Below are 17,578 nucleotides of genomic sequence, written 5' to 3'. Positions count from 1 at the left end.
GTGAAAAATAAAAATGCTTTTTAAGTAGTGCTGAAATAATTCACATTAATGTGAACTCCTTCCGTGTAAACAGGGTCCACTGTCAGCAGTTTAAAAAACTACAAATTATAGATAAACAAAGTAATGTTTATTATATTTGCATTTAGTTCCTGTTGTTCACTGAACATTTACAAGCCTAGTAAAGGATGAAAAAGTTGTTTAAATGAAGATCATTTATAATAACAGTTGATGCTCTGTGCAAAACAAGTGACTTAAATCTTTGGAATCAAAGGAACAGTGAAGGTTTTTACATATATATATATATATATATAAAATAGTAATACAGAGCATTCACTGTAACTTTACTTTAAAGAAATTTAAGTAAAAGTGAAGGTTTTTATATTTAAAAATATAAACAAAATATTTAATGTTTATATTTTATATTTTGTGTATTTATTTACATTATTCCTCTCTCTCTCTGTATATAAAATATATGCATTATGCAATATTGTATACTTATAATCAGTGTTGGGCACGTTACTTTAAAAAAGTAATTAGTTATAGTTACTAGTTACTTCTCACAAATAGTGACGTAGTTAGTAACTGAGTTACATCATTAGAAAAGTAACTAATTACCAGGGAAAGTAACTATTGTGTTACTTAAAAAAAAAAAATGTAATATGTCAAATAACTTGAATGCCCCCAATATTAAATATAAGTCTAAGAATAAATTATTCTTGATCCGACTTGTGACATGATCCGCTCTTGCTTATGAAATTTCTCTGTACTGTACAATACGTGTTGGTATAGCCATTAAAGAAAATGTAGTTTCATATTTATGTTTAAATAGTCCTATGTTATGTTTTAAATTAATTTACTTGATTATGAAAAGTGAACAGCATGAGTAAGATGTATCATAAGATGCGCAATATATCGGGAGGCATGGAGTGGGTCAGACATGATTTCGACCACTTCATTAAGTTTTGTTTCGAAGAAAGCCTTTCTTTAAAGTGAATTTCGTTTTGTAAAAATTGTATCTTAATTTTAATCAATGTTTCATCAACCAATTGCCTGGATTTAATAAATAAGAAGCAAATATAGCAGACAATATAATTATGGCAGGCGCAGGCACGATCGCTGGCGCGTGAACTGGAGCGCGACTTATAGGCTAAATGAACCGAAACTCAGTGGCTGCTTGCCTCACATACATGAGAAATATATCTATAGAAAGCTTGAAATATCTAAAAACGAAAAGAAATAGGCCACTCTGATTATGTAGCCTAATCCGAATGAAATGTGCATTCTCTCTCGCGTCCAGTATCCGGAGATGATGAGAGTCAGCAATGTCAACTTCATCTTCGCAGCCGACACTGATTCAGAAAACATTACTTTATTAATAAACAATTAAAATGTCTCCTTGCTGTTTTTGTCACATTCATAATCATTAATTTCGCCGGTTCTTTGTGGCAAGCTTTATGCATGCGCTATAGCCTATATTACGATCATTATTATGGTTTATTCTCTCCAGTATTTAAGAAATTAAATTAATATAAAAGCGATTAGTCAACTAATGGCTTAAATGAATTACGTTTCTGGAGGTGCTGACAGATTGGAGTTGCTGTTTATCGCAGTAGATAGGACATTCGAACCAGAAAGACACAGCTTACATTTGACTAAAAGGTTTTTGTCTTTATGCTCAACTAAAGTGAAGCAATGAGCATATTTCCACTTTGAGAAACTCGTCTTGTTCTCGCCTTGACTCGCTATGACTGCCGCACATACTTGAATAAACGGAAACATGCCCACAGTGCGTCTTCGTGTTTACAGTGGTTGGCATCCACCAATCCTACAATACGTCGCTGCTGTAAACAGGTTATGCTGAAGGCTACACACTTCAGCCAAAATTGATTAATTAAAAAAGTAACGCACAACACACCATATGGTAATTTATTTAAAAAGTAACACAGTACAGTATTAGTTACTGTCAAAAGTAACTGCGTTACAGTAACGCGTTACTGCCCAACACTGCTTATAATATATATGTGTGTATGAAGTCTAAAATCTCCAGTCTAATAATCTAGTGATTGTGAGTAAATCAGATCAGGCTCTTGATACTCACACTGGACGTCCAGCAGCACTGATGCGTTCTGAGCGCCGTGTTTGTTCTGAGCTGTACAGACGTATCGTCCGCTGTGTGTCGGGTCGGTGTTGTTGATGGTCAGGTTCTGTCCGGTCTGCACTGGTTTCAGGTGTTCTTCAGTGTCTCTGTACCAGGTGTAGTTGAGCTCCGGTGGGTTTGCATCACTGCTGCAGCTCAGAGTCACTGAACGACCCTCCAGAACAAAACCAGATGGACTTACATGTGCAGATGTGTTTTTAGGAGCATCTGATGGAGGAGAAAAACATTTAGGCAATTATGTTATGATTTACAACATTAATTCTAGATGATCAGACAGTATTGATTGAAATAATCTGTCTTACACTGAACACGTAGCGTACGGGACTCGTTTTGTGATTTTGTGATGTTCTGCTGAAGCTGGTGTGTTACAGTGCAGGTGAAAGTGGCTGAATGATGACGGTGAGTTACAGTGAAGATCAGATCAGAGATCAGCTCAGTTTCGTTCTGACGCTGATGTTGTGTGACGATCTCCTTGAGGAGGTGTTCAGGAGACGAGCTCCATGTGAGAACTGCTGGACGAGAGGAACAGAAGATCTTAGTCGAGCAGCGCAGATTCACAGAGCTTCCCTCCTTCACCTTCTTCACCTCCTGCTGATCCTTCAACAGACTCACTGTGGGTTTGGGTGGAGAATCTACAACACACAGAGATACAGACAAACATTACAGGATCACATGGATCATCATATCATACAGTATTGTACAGTTGAAGATTTATTTTTCATTCATGTCCAGTCACATTATCCGATTCATTTAGCATTGGGGATGTAAGCTATTTTCTGTGAATGTGTGAGATCTCTGATTCATTAGCCGCTATAGACCTTATGCCCAGAGAAACAAGTGTGCAGCCATCTTTAGGATTTTGTGTTTCAGTTTTTTCAGTAACTCTGTATATTTCTATGGCATCACTGTTGAAGAGTAATTAGCTGGTGAAGAGGATTTACTTATTGTAGAGTTAAAGACAGTTATCATGAGCGCTGTAATGTTTGAAGAGGATGTCATAATAAATCCCAGTAGACCAGGAAGATTTTAAAACGAGCGGTTTATTCATAAATCCATAAGATCTTACCTTCATGCTGTGGAAATACAAACGAGTGCGGCACTGAAAAGGGGCGGAGCTACATAAGGTCTATAGGTCAATAACTAGAAGAATAACAGTGCAGTAAATGGTGAAACTACTTGCTCTGCACCAGTTGTTTATGATCATGATAATATAGGTTAAAATAATATGATCATTTTCAGGTTTAAATATTAAGCTGCATAACAGCTGTTTTGTACAGGTAAATAACAACAACACCGGAAGCTACACAATCATGACAAATGGCCGCTCTGCACTTACTAAGACAGAAACAGCATGACAATATGACACTCACCTTGACGACAATTTCAACAGGTTTTGGGTAGCTATGTTTCAGTTTATGCTTGGTCTCAATTCTGAAGTAATATGACCCTTCATCTTTCTGCTCGACATTATTGAAGCGGGTGGTGCAGTTTTTCTCTGTAGGAGTGCCAAATATTTCTCCTCTTAACGGTCCAATGTCGGGGCTACTGGAGTCAAACGCTATGTTTTTAGACTGTAAGTCTTTATACCATATTCTCTTTGCACTATCAGTGAGATTTTTTTCATATTTTTGATCAATATCAAATGTGCAGGGTATGATAACACAGGATCCTTCTAGAGCTTCTACTCTCTTCGGCAGATTGATTTTAAAATCACAGAAAACTCCTAAAACACACACAGACAAGAGGAAGTGATCACACAGAGTTCACATGCAGAATAAACTGCAGCTCTTATTGCTCTTTAATCTTACAAAGCTCACATGAAAATGCTTTCAGAATATTAATTCAGCAGAGAATAATCCATAAGAACGAGACCTTGTATCAGACATCCAGTGAGGAGGAACGTCACAGATATTTCCATCATGTACATTCACTCCACCTTACAACAGAAAATACAAACACACAATCATATACACTCTTAAAATAAAGGATCTTTATTGGCATTGATGGTTCATGAAGAACCTTTAAACATCCCTGAAATCTTTCCATTCCACAAAAGTTCTTTATAGTGAAAAAAGATTCTTTAGTTTATTAAAATGTTCTTCATATTAAGAAAAAATGGTTCTTTTAAGAAGTGAAAAGTTCTTCAGGGAATCATGAATTGCTCTTTATGAAATCGCTGTGGAAAAAAAAAACCTTTTGGAACCTTTATTTTTAAGTGTATAAACTTTTAACAGTTATTTCTTTGTATGAATTTTTAGCTCTTAATGTAAACTCATATAATTTCTAATGTCCAAAAACTATTTTTCATGAGTGACATAAATGTCATGAGAAAAAAAACAGGCTACTAAATCAAATCTTTTCAGAAAGATTAAAACAGGACCTGCTCATCTTGAACAACTCAACCTCAGAGCATCAAAACACTGAAGATCTCAAAACGACAGAAGTTTTAGTGTGTAAATGACTTACCAGAGAAGAGTGAAAGAGCTGCAGCGCTCGACTGTGACGCTTTTACACTGATATAGAGAGAGATGTGTGTGAAGACGACTCGTCTTTACTGCTATTAGAGTTTATACCACTTCCCGTTTCAGTCTGAACAAAATAACAACAGCCAGACTGGGTAATATATGCAAATCAGTATGAAGCTTACTGGATAATATTAAAAAAAACATATCTTTAAAATTAGTTGAAACATCTTGTGAGATTCAGTGTAGAAATAATAATTCTCAACTCAATAATTCTCAAAGATTATTCAGGAATAAGTGTTGAATCACATTTAAAATCCGCAATCCTAAAACACTATACAGCAATTAAGGAAACATTTTCATTTTAATTTCTTTGTGTTTCTTTCTTTTTAAGGTTGGCTATTATATATCAAGATATATAATATTACAGTACAAAACATAGGAAATTCAGCACTAAATAGCTGGCAGATTCTTTCTTACCCAAGATACTAACAGAAACTGAAAGCAGAACAGATTTCTGCAAAATACTGCTGTTTGTTTCTCTAATCACGACACCGATGATAAAATGTATGGAAGCTTGTTTCTGCCACAGAATAAAAAGTTAATTGTGACTTTTTAATCTCACGATTCTGATTTTTTTTCCCTTGCAATTGCAATTTTATATCTCATAATTCAGACATTATTACTCTCAGTTGCAGTGGTGCTGCTAGGCCAGGGATTGCTGGGACTGAAACCCCATCAGAAATATTTATAGCACCAGCACAGCACCACCAAGGATTTCCTGATGATTTTCCTATTTTTTACTCTCTCTGTCACTTTTTAATTTAAAATAAAAAGTTTTAAAAACGTAAAAAATGAAATAACTTTTAAAGGGGTCATAAACTGCATTTGTAAATTATTTTATACTTTTTCCTGAGTTGCACTTATAATGTTAGTATGATTTTTTTTAATCAAAATTTTAATAATTTAGAAATAAAGGGCCATTTTTTACCCTGGCTTTAGCCTAGGGCTGGACTATACAGCTAAAAAAAGTATCACGGTATAATGTTTCATATCATTCGGAATGGATAATTATTGAACATTTTCAGAGGTCTAACTTCTTTTAATCAAAGACCATAGAAAAAAGTTTTGAATTGAATCACTGTGTTTTATAGACCCAATTTATTAAGGAAAACAACAAACATTCTTTTCTAACATTCATAAACAAATTCAAATTTAAACAAAATATCTTCTTTCCTGTATCTTTAGCGAAGATTTAGTCCTTCTGAGGCCACAAGAGGGCGCAATAAGAAAATATTATGTCCTTTATATGTTGCTTATTTGCGCCCTCTTGTGGCCTCCCTCAGGACATGCCGGGGGTGGGGGGTATCATCAGTAACCCCAACAGTTATCATCAGTAATATTGTCAATAAAACAGAATTCATTTGAACTATAATTAATTAATGACAATGTGTACAAAACTGTAACAAAAAAAGCTCTCAAAAGTCGGAAAACACAGTTTTAACAAAGATTAATTTATATTTATTTTATACAGTGAACACTATAGTGTTATTATTACATTTCTGTACATGAACACTACTGTTAGACATTACTGTATTTGTAACTTTGTATATTGCAGATCTTACATTTTCCTGACTGTTCACTTGTCTTTAATGTTTGAACTTGGTAACTTGTTTGCTGTGGTATCAAAGTACATAAAGTATGCTTTAAGTAATAAATAGAAAGAAAAGTTAAAGCTGCAGTAGGGAGTTTTTAGAAAACGTTGGCTTAACCTGAAAATTTGAACAAGCACAACTCACAGGTCACTCCCCCTTGCTCTCTGCTGCGCTACAGCCCTCCCTCCACAGCTCCTCCCCCATCACAACGGAGCCTGCCGTGAACGCGCAGGCTAGTAAGCAAGCAGGGCCACCGATGACGGTGGATAAACAGTTATGGCACATTCACTGGTACGGACGAAACATCAACAATATGATTTACATTGACTATGGCCTGCCCATACTTTGACTACAAACTTGGTCCTCAAAACATTACGTATTTTGCAATACATGTAATGTAACTATATGACGTTGCACTATTTCTATAAGTAATAAATAGCTAGTAAGATAATATAACGGTAACTAACGTTACAGTATGCAAGTAATTATTCTATCGATATGTAATGCTAAATAAGGTTTGCTAGTACATTATTTCAGCAACTTGACAAGCCAGTGAATTAGTAGGTTTCAGTAGTTGCTTTGCACAGTGCGTGACATTTTATCTGTATGTTATGCAGCTAGAGTTTTGACACCGAGTCAATGGGCTCTGACGAGGAATCCACACCCACAGCGACTTCGAGGAGTCAATGGGTGGGGAGAAGAGGAAGCCGTGGTGTGCACGGAGCATCAGGCAGGGGACGGGCAGGCCTGTTTTAAAAAATGTTCTTAGTTGTGTAGTTCTTAAAAAAATGAAACAAATCAAGCAGGGATGCTTGTCAAGCAGAAATGTGGCTAACTCTGCATCGGTTTTTAAAGGTCCCGTTTTTCGTGTTTTTTTGAAGCTTTGATTGTGTTTATAGTGTGCAATATAACATGTGTTCATGTTTCGCGTGTAAAAAACACAGTATTTTTCACATAATTTACTTATCTGTATACCGCTGTTTCCACTGTCATAAAAACGGGCCGATGACTTCCTTGCTCTATGAAGTCCCTCCTTCAGAAATACGTAACGAGTTCTGATTGTGCCAGCGGTTCCTGTGTTGTGATTCGACAGCAGTTTAGCGCATCTTGCCCGGAAAGGTCACGCCTCTTACCATAACGTGGAGATGCAAGCGCTCAGTGTTATTGTAAACATGTCTTTAATTTTACCCTATCAATTTGAGCCGGAATCAGACCCGGTGATTGGACTGTGGGATGAAATAACAGCGTTTCGACGACATGGCGACAAACACACTCTACAAACGCAACTCTTGTGTATTCCTGTGGGTGGAGGTTAGTCAAAAAACTGTTTTAGTGACGTCATTAAAGAAGGAAGTAGAGGGATGTAGTCCAAACTGGCCGTTCGATGTGGGCGACTTCTGTTAAATAAAATATCTCGCTTGGCATTGAACTTTGAGCTTTAAAATTGTACAGATTTTATTTATACTCTAACAACAACATTACACACTAACTAAAGTTTGAAACATGGGATCACGAAGAACGGGACCTTTAATCCTTTCAGGACACTAGCTCCCTCCACCCCTCCACGCGCTGTGCATGAGAGGGGTGTGATCAGCGGGCACACGAGCTTGATTGACACTGCTAAGACACTCCTCCTGGCTCTGATTGGTTGTTTCTTACCGGGAATGGTGTATTTCTGCAAATGGCAATAGGACCACTGGGAGGAGCCAGAGGAGCTTGATTTTTTCACAGATTATTTGTCTCATATTCTACTGTCAGGACGTAATGATAGGTTTAACAAATATATAAAAAATACATTTTTACAAAAGTTACCTACTGCAGCTTTAACCTTTTTTCCGAGTTTTGTGAATCTTTGCTCCATTATAAAAGAGTAAATGCATCATTTAGAAAGCATGACCAGCCATACAAGAATTTATCATGCTTTATTGTACAAGATGTACAGTAGTTTCTAAGCTGCTATTTTTCATAGAAAGTACTATAGAGATACAGTACATTGGCTGATAAGCATAAGGATCCATCACTGGGTAATTATAGGTTTAATAAATGCCACAATTACAAAACTACAGTACATTTTTATGAGAGCAAATACAAAGTAGAAATTAAGAACTTTAAAGTTCTAATGATGATTGATATTAGGAAAAACCTGGTTTTCTGGTATCCAAAAGATTACAGAAATCATTAAGAGCCTGATGAACTGAAAACAATATCTGCTAAAAGTGGGAATTTGACAGTTAAATTTGAAATATTAATTTTAATAGAAGAAAATATTAAATGAAGTTACATTTCCCATGGCATTTTGAAGCAGAACATTCTGTCAAACTGAAAACATTCCAGATGCTTGAATAATATAAAATACTTTATATAAGGAATGACATGCAAACAAGAAATTATGTTAATTATTAATTGTAGTAATCAATGTTTCATGTGTAGGTTATAAGTAAGCAAGCAAAGTATCAACAGCAAAAAGTGAACATTTCACACTTTAGCCTTTTTTTCTCACTCACTAGAGCAACATTAAGAGATTCTCACTTGGTTAACTTCTTCTGGGCCAGTTCCATTCTAACTGTGAAACTGTAAATGTTCTTTTCACTCAGACGTGTTCAAACTGCTACAGATGCTGTCAGGAGCTCAGCTGACCCACTGCCTGACAGTATTCTCATATTAATCACTAAAGTCAAGACTTATTAAATCATGTGAAGAGCATTTTTATGTGAGCGTGTGAGAAGCAAATTATTTTGAGAGCAAAACTATAAAATTAAGCAAAACTAAGAAAACATAAGAATGACCAAATCTATTATAACACTTCCATTACCACTCTTTAAAAAACAATTCTCCATCAAACATTTTCACCATATGAATATATATTGTGGTGTAAATACTCAAGTCCAGTTTACTAATGATTGTGTTCTGAGCTGTACAGACGTATCGTCCGCTGTGTGTCGGGTCGGTGTTGTTGATGGTCAGGTTCTGTCCGGTCTGCACTGGTTTCAGGTGTTCTTCAGTGTCTCTGTACCAGGTGTAGTTGAGCTCCGGTGGGTTTGCATCACTGCTGCAGCTCAGAGTCACTGAACGACCCTCCAGAACAAAACCAGATGGACTTACATGTGCAGATGTACATGATCATCTAAAGGAGGAGAAAATCATTCAGGCAATCACATTAATTTACAGCACTAATTCATGATCAGTCAGCTGCTCCTCATTCAATAGTGTCTTTTCAGTGCTGAAAGTCATATTGTGACTGTGTGAAACTTTTATGGTGAAATTACACATTTTCCTTCCACCTTCCATGTTTATTGTTTGCTCATAAACAATGCACTTTGCATGCAAATGCAATTTAGAGCAGTGTTATGCATTTGCTAAGGTATTCTGAGTGCATTTTAGCACCTTGATATGCAGTTACTGTATAAAATTAACAGTATTAATGTCATGTTGCATTGTGTTAGCCATGCTGGTTTTAAAAATGATTTCTTACATGAAAATTATAAATACATGAATATTATTGAATATTAAACTATAAAATATTGAATATAATATTTTATTTTTATACTTTTAAGGTTTTTTTTTTTTAGCTTTTCAATTTAAAATCTCCAGTCTAATAATCTAGTGATTGTGAGTAAATCAGATCAGGCTCTTGATACTCACACTGGACGTCCAGCAGCACTGATGCGTTCTGAGCGCCGTGTTTGTTCTGAGCTGTACAGACGTATCGTCCGCTGTGTGTCGGGTCGGTGTTGTTGATGGTCAGGTTCTGTCCGGTCTGCACTGGTTTCAGGTGTTCTTCAGTGTCTCTGTACCAGGTGTAGTTGAGCTCCGGTGGGTTTGCATCACTGCTGCAGCTCAGAGTCACTGAACGACCCTCCAGAACAAAACCAGATAGACTTACATGTGCAGATGTGTTTTTAGGAGCATCTGATGGAGGAGAAAAACATTTAGGCCATAATAATATATAGTATTATTACTGTTTTCCACATGTTTTAATAATAGTAGTCATTAACATTATCAGTTTAACGCTATTACTGCAGTAACAAAACTCTCGTGTCTAGACAAATGTTACAGTGAACAACACAAAGAACAACATTCCCGTCTGTGTGTCGTTTGTGATAAGATGATGTAATAACACACCCCGACACAAACTGATCTGTGGAAATGAGTCAGATGGTCATAAAATGCGTATGGAAGTGTGCGTCTTGGTAAATTTGGATATTATATGCATAAGGTAGCAAATACTTGGAGAAAAAAACATGAAAAGGACATGGGAACATATACTTCTTGAAGATGGACAGCAAGCAGGTCTCCTTTGGATTAAAGGTGCAGTATGTAGGATTTCTGTCCGCTAGAGGTCGCTAGAGGCCTATTCAAAACAAAGGCGTAGCTTGATGACACCAGGTTGAGCACGGAATCTTGGGACATGTGGTCTTCACCTCAACGGATGGTGCAAAAGAATCGGGATAGGACTCGGAAAGAAATCATGTTCATGGATGTGATTATTAACGTTACTGTAGTATGAAGCAGAGCAGGAGCGAGTGTTGTGGGAGCTGAACGAGGCCGCTGGAGCGATTGATCAACACACGCCTCACGAGCAGCGGGACTTTTATTATGCCACAGTTGCCGGCGCCGCTTCCGCTTTTCCAGTCATGAGTATGAGGTAACACAGCTCTGTTTATCATATTAGATACATTTGAGTGTGTTGAAAATGTTATAACGTTACTCTGTGCGTTCGCTCGGTGGCTGCTGTGAGACACTGTTGCACACTTCAGTAAGCTAGATTGATTTTAGAATATCATATTAAATGCTGGATGGCTTGTGTTGATAAATGGCATGCAATTAATTTTAAAACGTATTGTATGATGGATCAAATTCTGTATTACTTTTACTATAAATAAATCTGCATCTGAGTATGCTATGTTAGCTACTTGACAAAATAGTGTTTTTCTCTGAGGCATGGTGAAGCATGGTACTCGCAAAAAATCAAGAAAATTAGATTTAAACAATAAGACTAAACGTGTTGAGATATATAACAATACTTAGTTTTCCATCTATAAATATATCAAAACAGTTGTTCCCTTGTCTATTAAAATGTGTAATATATTAAAGTGTCTTTGATGTTTCTGTGGTTTCTACAAAATAAAACCGGAAACTGAGGGTAACACGGGTATGGCACAATTGACAGCGACTCCTCACACGTCCCAGAGCCTTGCAATTTTCTCACGATTTACAAATAGTTGCAAACATTTGAGATATTGTAAGTACTCAAGTGAACAAAATATATAACACTGGCCTAGTGGTTTTTGGATATTTTACTGCAAAAATCTCCAGTCTAATAATCTAGTGATTGTGAGTAAATCAGATCAGGCTCTTGATACTCACACTGGACGTCCAGCAGCACTGATGCGTTCTGAGCGCCGTGTTTGTTCTGAGCTGTACAGACGTATCGTCCGCTGTGTGTCGGGTCAGTGTTGTTGATGGTCAGGTTCTGTCCGGTCTGCACTGGTTTCAGGTGTTCTTCAGTGTCTCTGTACCAGGTGTAGTTGAGCTCCGGTGGGTTTGCATCACTGCTGCAGCTCAGAGTCACTGAACGACCCTCCAGAACAAAACCAGATGGACTTACATGTGCAGATGTGTTTTTAGGAGCATCTGATGGAGGAGAAAAACATTCAGGCAATTATGTTATGATTTACAACATTAATTCTAGATGATCAGACAGTATTAATTGAAATAATCTTACACTGAACACGTAGCTTACGGGACTCCTGTTTTGTGATGTTCTGCTGAAGCTGGTGTGTTACAGTGCAGGTGAAAGTGGCTGAATGATGACGGTGAGTTACAGTGAAGATCAGATCAGAGATCAGCTCAGTTTCGCTCTGACGCTGATGTTGTGTGACGTTCTCCTTGAGGAGGTGTTCAGGAGACGAGCTCCATGTGAGAACTGCTGGACGAGAGGAACAGAAGATCTTAGTCGAGCAGCGCAGATTCACAGAGCTTCCCTCCTTCACCTCCATCTCCTCCTTCACCTCCTCCTGATCCTCAAACAGACTCACTGTGGGTTTGGGTGGAGAATCTACAACACACAGAGATACAGACAAACATTACAGGATCACATGGATCATCATATCATACAGTATTGTACAGTTGAAGATTTATTTTTCATTCATGTCCAGTCACATTATCCGATTCATTTAGCATTGGGGACGTAAGCTATTTTCTGTGAATGTGTGAGATCTCTGATTCATTAGCCGCTATAGAGAAACAAGTGTGCAGCCATCTTTAGGATTTTGTGTTTCAGTTTTTGCAGTAACTCTGTATATTTCTGTGGCATCACTGTTGAAGAGTAATTAGCTGGTGAAGAGGATTTACTTTTTGTAGAGTTAAAGACAGTTATCATGAGCGCTGTAATGTTTGAAGAGGATGTCATAATAAATCCCAGTAGACCAGGAAGATTTTAAAACGAGCGGTTTATTCATAAATCCATAAGATCTTACCTTCATGCTGTGGAAATACAAACGAGTGCAGCACTGAAAAGGGGCGGAGCTACATAAGGTCTATAGGTCAATAACTAGAAGAATAACAGTGCAGTAAATGGTGAAACTACTTGCTCTGCACTTACATTAAGATAGAAGCAGCATCAACAATATGACACTCACCTATGACGACAATTTCAACAGGTTTTGTGTAGCTATGTTTCAGTCTACCGTTGGTCTCAAGTCTGAAGTAATATAACCCATTATTTTTCTGCTCAACATTATTGAAGCGGGTGGTGCAGTTTTTCTCTGTAGGAGTGCCAAATATTTTTCCTCTTAACTGTCCAGTGTTGGGGCTACTGGAGTCAAACGCTATGTTTTCAGACCATAAGTCTTTTTTCCATATTCTCTTTGCACTATCAGTGAGATAATTTTTAAAGTCTTGATCAATATCAAATGTGCAGGGTATGAAAACACAGGATCCTTCTAGAGCTTCTACTCTCTCCGGCAGATTGATATTAAAATCACAGAAAACTCCTAAAACACACACAGACAAGAGGAAGTGATCACACAGAGTTCACATGCAGAATAAACTGCAGCTCTTATTGCTCTTTAATCTTACAAAGCTCACATGAAAATGCTTTCAGAATATTAATTCAGCAGAGAATAATCCATAAGAACGAGACCTTGTATCAGACATCCAGTGAGGAGGAACGTCACAGATATTTCCATCATGTACATTCACTCCACCTTACAACAGAAAATACAAACACACAATCATATACACTCTTAAAATAAAGGATCTTTATTGGCATCGATGGTTCATGAAGAACCTTAAACATCCCTGAAATCTTTCCATTCCACAGAAAGCTCTTTATAGTGGAAAAAAGATTCTTTAGATTATTAAAATGTAAGAAAATATGGTTCTTTTAAGAAGTGTTCAGTGAAAAGTTCTTCAGGGAACCATGAATCGCTGTGAAAAAAAACCCTTTTGGAAACTTTATTTTTTTATATAACATTTATTTCCTTTTTTAACTTGTGTATGAATTTTTAGCTGTTGGTGTAAACTCATATAATTTCTAATGTCCAAAAACAATTTTTCATGAGTGACATAAATGTCATGAGAAAAAACAGGCTACTAAATCAAATCTTTTCATAAAGATTAAAACAGGACCTGCTCATCTTGAACAACTCAACCTCAGAGCATCAAAACACTGAAGATCTCAAAACGACAGAAGTTTTAGTGTGTAAATGACTTACCAGAGAAGAGTGAAAGAGCTGCAGCGCTCGACTGTGACGCTTTTACACTGATATAGAGAGAGATGTGTGTGAAGACGACACGTCTTTACTGCTATTACCCAAGATACTGAAACTGAAAGCAGAACAGATTTCTGCAAAATAATGCTGTTTGTTTCTCTAATCGTGATACCGATGATAAAATGTATGGAAGCTTGTTTCCACCGCAGAATAAAAAGTTAATTTTGACTTTTTATCTCACAATTCAGAAATATTCATAGCACCAGCACAGCGCCACCAAGGATTTCCTGATGATTTTCCTGTTTTTCACTCTCAGTCATTAAGTTAAAAAAGTCATTAAAACACAAAAAGTTTTAAAGGGGTTATGAACTGCATTTTTTAATTATTTTATCATTTTTCCTGAGTTGCACTTATAATGTTAGTATGATTTTTACATCAAAAATTGTCATAATTTAGAAATAAAAGGCTACATTTTCTACCCTGGTTTTAGCCTAGGGCTGGACTATACAGCTAAAAACAAATGTATCACGATATAATGTTTCATATCATTCGTTATGAATAACTGATAATTTTTTATAGGCCTAACCTCTTTTAATCAAAGACCATTAGAGAAAAAAAGTTTTGAATTTAACCACTGTGTTTTTTATTTGTTTGTTCTTACCCAATTTATTAAGGAAAAAAAATGTAACAGTCAAAAACAAAATCAAATTTCAACAAATATCTTCTTTCCAATATCTTAAACAAAGATTTAATAAGTGTCCTTCTGAGGCCACAAGAGGACACAATAAGAAAATATTAAAGTCCTTTATATGTTGCTTATTTGCGCCCTCTTGTGGTCTCCCTCAGGATGTGCAGGAGGAAGGCTTTGGGGACTTGAGCCTCTGCCCTGTTTCAAAATGAATCAAAAGTGTTTGATTCCTCAACAGTTATCATCAGTAATATTGTGGTCAGTAAAACATCATTCATTTGAATTATAATTAATATTGAACATTTCACATTTCAGCCTTTTTTCTCACTCACTGGAGTCAGCATTAAGAGATTCTCACTTGGTTAACTTCTTCTGGGCCAGTTCCATTCTAACTGTGAAACTGTAAATGTTCTTTTCACTCAGACGTGTTCAAACTGCTACAGATGCTGTCAGGAGCTCAGCTGACCCACTGCCTGACAGTATTCTCATATTAATCACTAAAGTCAAGACTTATTAAATCATGTGAAGAGTATTTTTATGTGATCGTGTGAGAAGCAAATTATTTTGAGAGCATAAAATAGGAATTAAGCAAAACTAATTAATCATAAGAATGTCCAAATCTATTATAACACTTCCATTACCACTCTTTAAAAAACAATTCTCCATCAAACATTTTCACCATATGAATATATATTGTGGTGTAAATACTCAAGTCCAGTTTACTAATGATTGTGTTCTGAGCTGTACAGACGTATCGTCCGCTGTGTGTCGGGTCGGTGTTGTTGATGGTCAGGTTCTGTCCGGTCTGCACTGGTTTCAGGTGTTCTTCAGTGTCTCTGTACCAGGTGTAGTTGAGCTCCGGTGGGTTTGCATCACTGCTGCAGCTCAGAGTCACTGAACGACCCTCCAGAACAAAATCAGATGCATTTACAGACACAGATGTACAGCATCATCTAAAGGAGGAGAAAATAATTCAGGCAATCATGTTGATTTACAGCACTAATTCTAGATGATCAGTCAGCGGCTCCTCATTCAATAGTGTCTTTATTGTGACTGTGTGAAACTTTTATGGTGAAATTACACATTTTCCTTACCACCTTCCATGTTTATTGTTTGCTCAATAAACAATGCACTTTGCATGCAAATGCAGTTTAGAGCAGTGTTACGCGTTTGCTAAGGTATTCGTGCATTTTAGCACCTTGATATGCAGTTACTGTATAAAATTAACAGCATTAATGTCATGTTGCGTTGTGATAGCCATGCTGGTTTTAAAAATGATTTCTTACTAGGGCTGGGTATTGACACAATTTTCATTACTATTCACATGCTTTCGATTCGATTATTTTGGATGTAGTATTTCAGTTACAATACATGGTAAATTTTCTAGAGGAAAAAAATCTCTCAACTAATGCAGGGTTCCCACTCGTCCTGGAAAACCTTGAAAACCTGGAAAATTAATGACAAATTTTCCAGTCCTGGAAAACATATGGAAAATTAGAGAAAATGTAAAATGTCCTGGAAAATCTTGTAGTTGTCCTGGAAAATTATTTTTTAAAAAGTTCTTGGGTTTTTCTTTAGTCGAGACCAAAGAGTTTATCACTGACCTAAAACAATCATCATTAGTTGCAGAAAGTGCGATGTTCAGGAATGCTGAGTTTTGACACGTGAGAGTAGTATTTTTTCAATGATGATGTTTAGTCTTGTGTTGCCACTTGCAGCAGTTATTATATTGTTATAGTATGTTATTAACTGCTTAAATGCATCATTTTTTGCTTAATTATTATGCAAGTTGATTTTCTGATCATATTTTTCCCAAGCACATTTTACCAATTCCAAACCAATCCATCTTAATAACTACTATTAATTTTGTATTTAGTCATGAAGTTAGTTTATGAAGGCTTGTTTTCTTTTACAGATAAAATGTGCCAAAAAGAGATTTATCTCAGACTGAAAAGTCAAAAAAGATCAAAATTCACCATGGAGAAGGATGCAATACTAATGCAATACTAGAAATTGCTGTTAAGCAGGGTCAGACAAAAACAGGTGGATAAGAAAAGACACGTTAACTGCAAAATAACTAAGAATTAAGGTGAAGAATTAAGTGTGAAACCATCAGAAACCCTTTAGTCTTCAGTGCCACCATATTCCAGAACTTCAGGATCTCAGAGACTTAGATTAGGTAAAGAATCCTAAAAAATGCCCCCCATTTAAGAATCACATACTGAATTGTAGTAAAATACAAGAAGACAGATTTTTTTTATAGGCTTTATAGACAGACAGATTGAGAGTGACTCTTGAAGGACCAGCACCACATCCTCTTGTACCACTGTTTGAAGAATTTATCTTCCAAAATCTAGCTATAAGGTGTTGGAGTTTATTTTTAGTCCATCTCTTACCCTGAAAAGTCCACCTTGCAAAGATAATGATCTTCCAAAACTTACTGCCAAAAAAATAGAAGTGTGCATCAGTAGTTAAGTAATAACAATAAACGATGGAATCTTGTTTTTGCCACTGAATAATAAATTAAAAATGTTAGCCTAATTGCAACTTTTTATTAGCCTGGTAATACCAGACTCTGCTACTTCACTTTGCTTCGTAGACAGAGTCTGGAATGGCATAATAGATAAGTGTTTTCTCTCTCGCTAGGGGACGCTTGTCTGAAGTTTAAAATCATTGGTTACCCGTAAGCCAATCAGATACGTTTAGTTATGACGTATGTTATCCGCCTGTACAGCCGCATCGAAGCACAGACATCATGCATCGAACTCAAATCTATGATTGAACTTCCACTGTAAACCTGTTGTAAACACATGATGATGTGAGCGAAATACCGGAGTGAACATGGCTGTAAACGACTTTTGCAGATTATGCGAAGTTAATGCATCCCGAAGATTGCATCC

General features: G+C 36.5%; 1 protein-coding gene and 1 long non-coding RNA gene across 2 annotated transcripts in view; both read right to left on the bottom strand.

Moving 5' to 3' along the window:
- si:ch73-177h5.3 (hemicentin-1) overlaps positions 1–17,578 on the bottom strand; it is a gene marked incomplete at its 5' end in the record, with an annotated part of 100,734 nt that overhangs the window by 8,713 nt on the left and 74,443 nt on the right. The window contains 3 exons of the mRNA XM_048156219.1: positions 2,099–2,365; positions 9,918–10,184; positions 11,643–11,909. Of these exons, the coding sequence (XP_048012176.1) occupies positions 2,099–2,365; positions 9,918–10,184; positions 11,643–11,909 (801 nt within the window). The remainder of the gene's footprint in view (positions 1–2,098; positions 2,366–9,917; positions 10,185–11,642; positions 11,910–17,578) is intronic.
- LOC125244676 lies at positions 3,537–4,793 on the bottom strand. The gene is made up of 3 exons (XR_007179354.1): positions 4,625–4,793; positions 4,031–4,094; positions 3,537–3,881 (listed from the first exon to the last, which is right to left on the bottom strand). It is a non-coding gene; the product is annotated as an uncharacterized LOC125244676 (long non-coding RNA).

Source organism: Megalobrama amblycephala, linkage group LG14 (assembly GCF_018812025.1).
Source record: "Megalobrama amblycephala isolate DHTTF-2021 linkage group LG14, ASM1881202v1, whole genome shotgun sequence".
Lineage (NCBI taxonomy): Eukaryota > Metazoa > Chordata > Actinopteri > Cypriniformes > Xenocyprididae > Megalobrama > Megalobrama amblycephala.
Note: the sequence above shows the minus strand (reverse complement) of the source record. Positions and strands in the feature narration are given on the sequence as shown.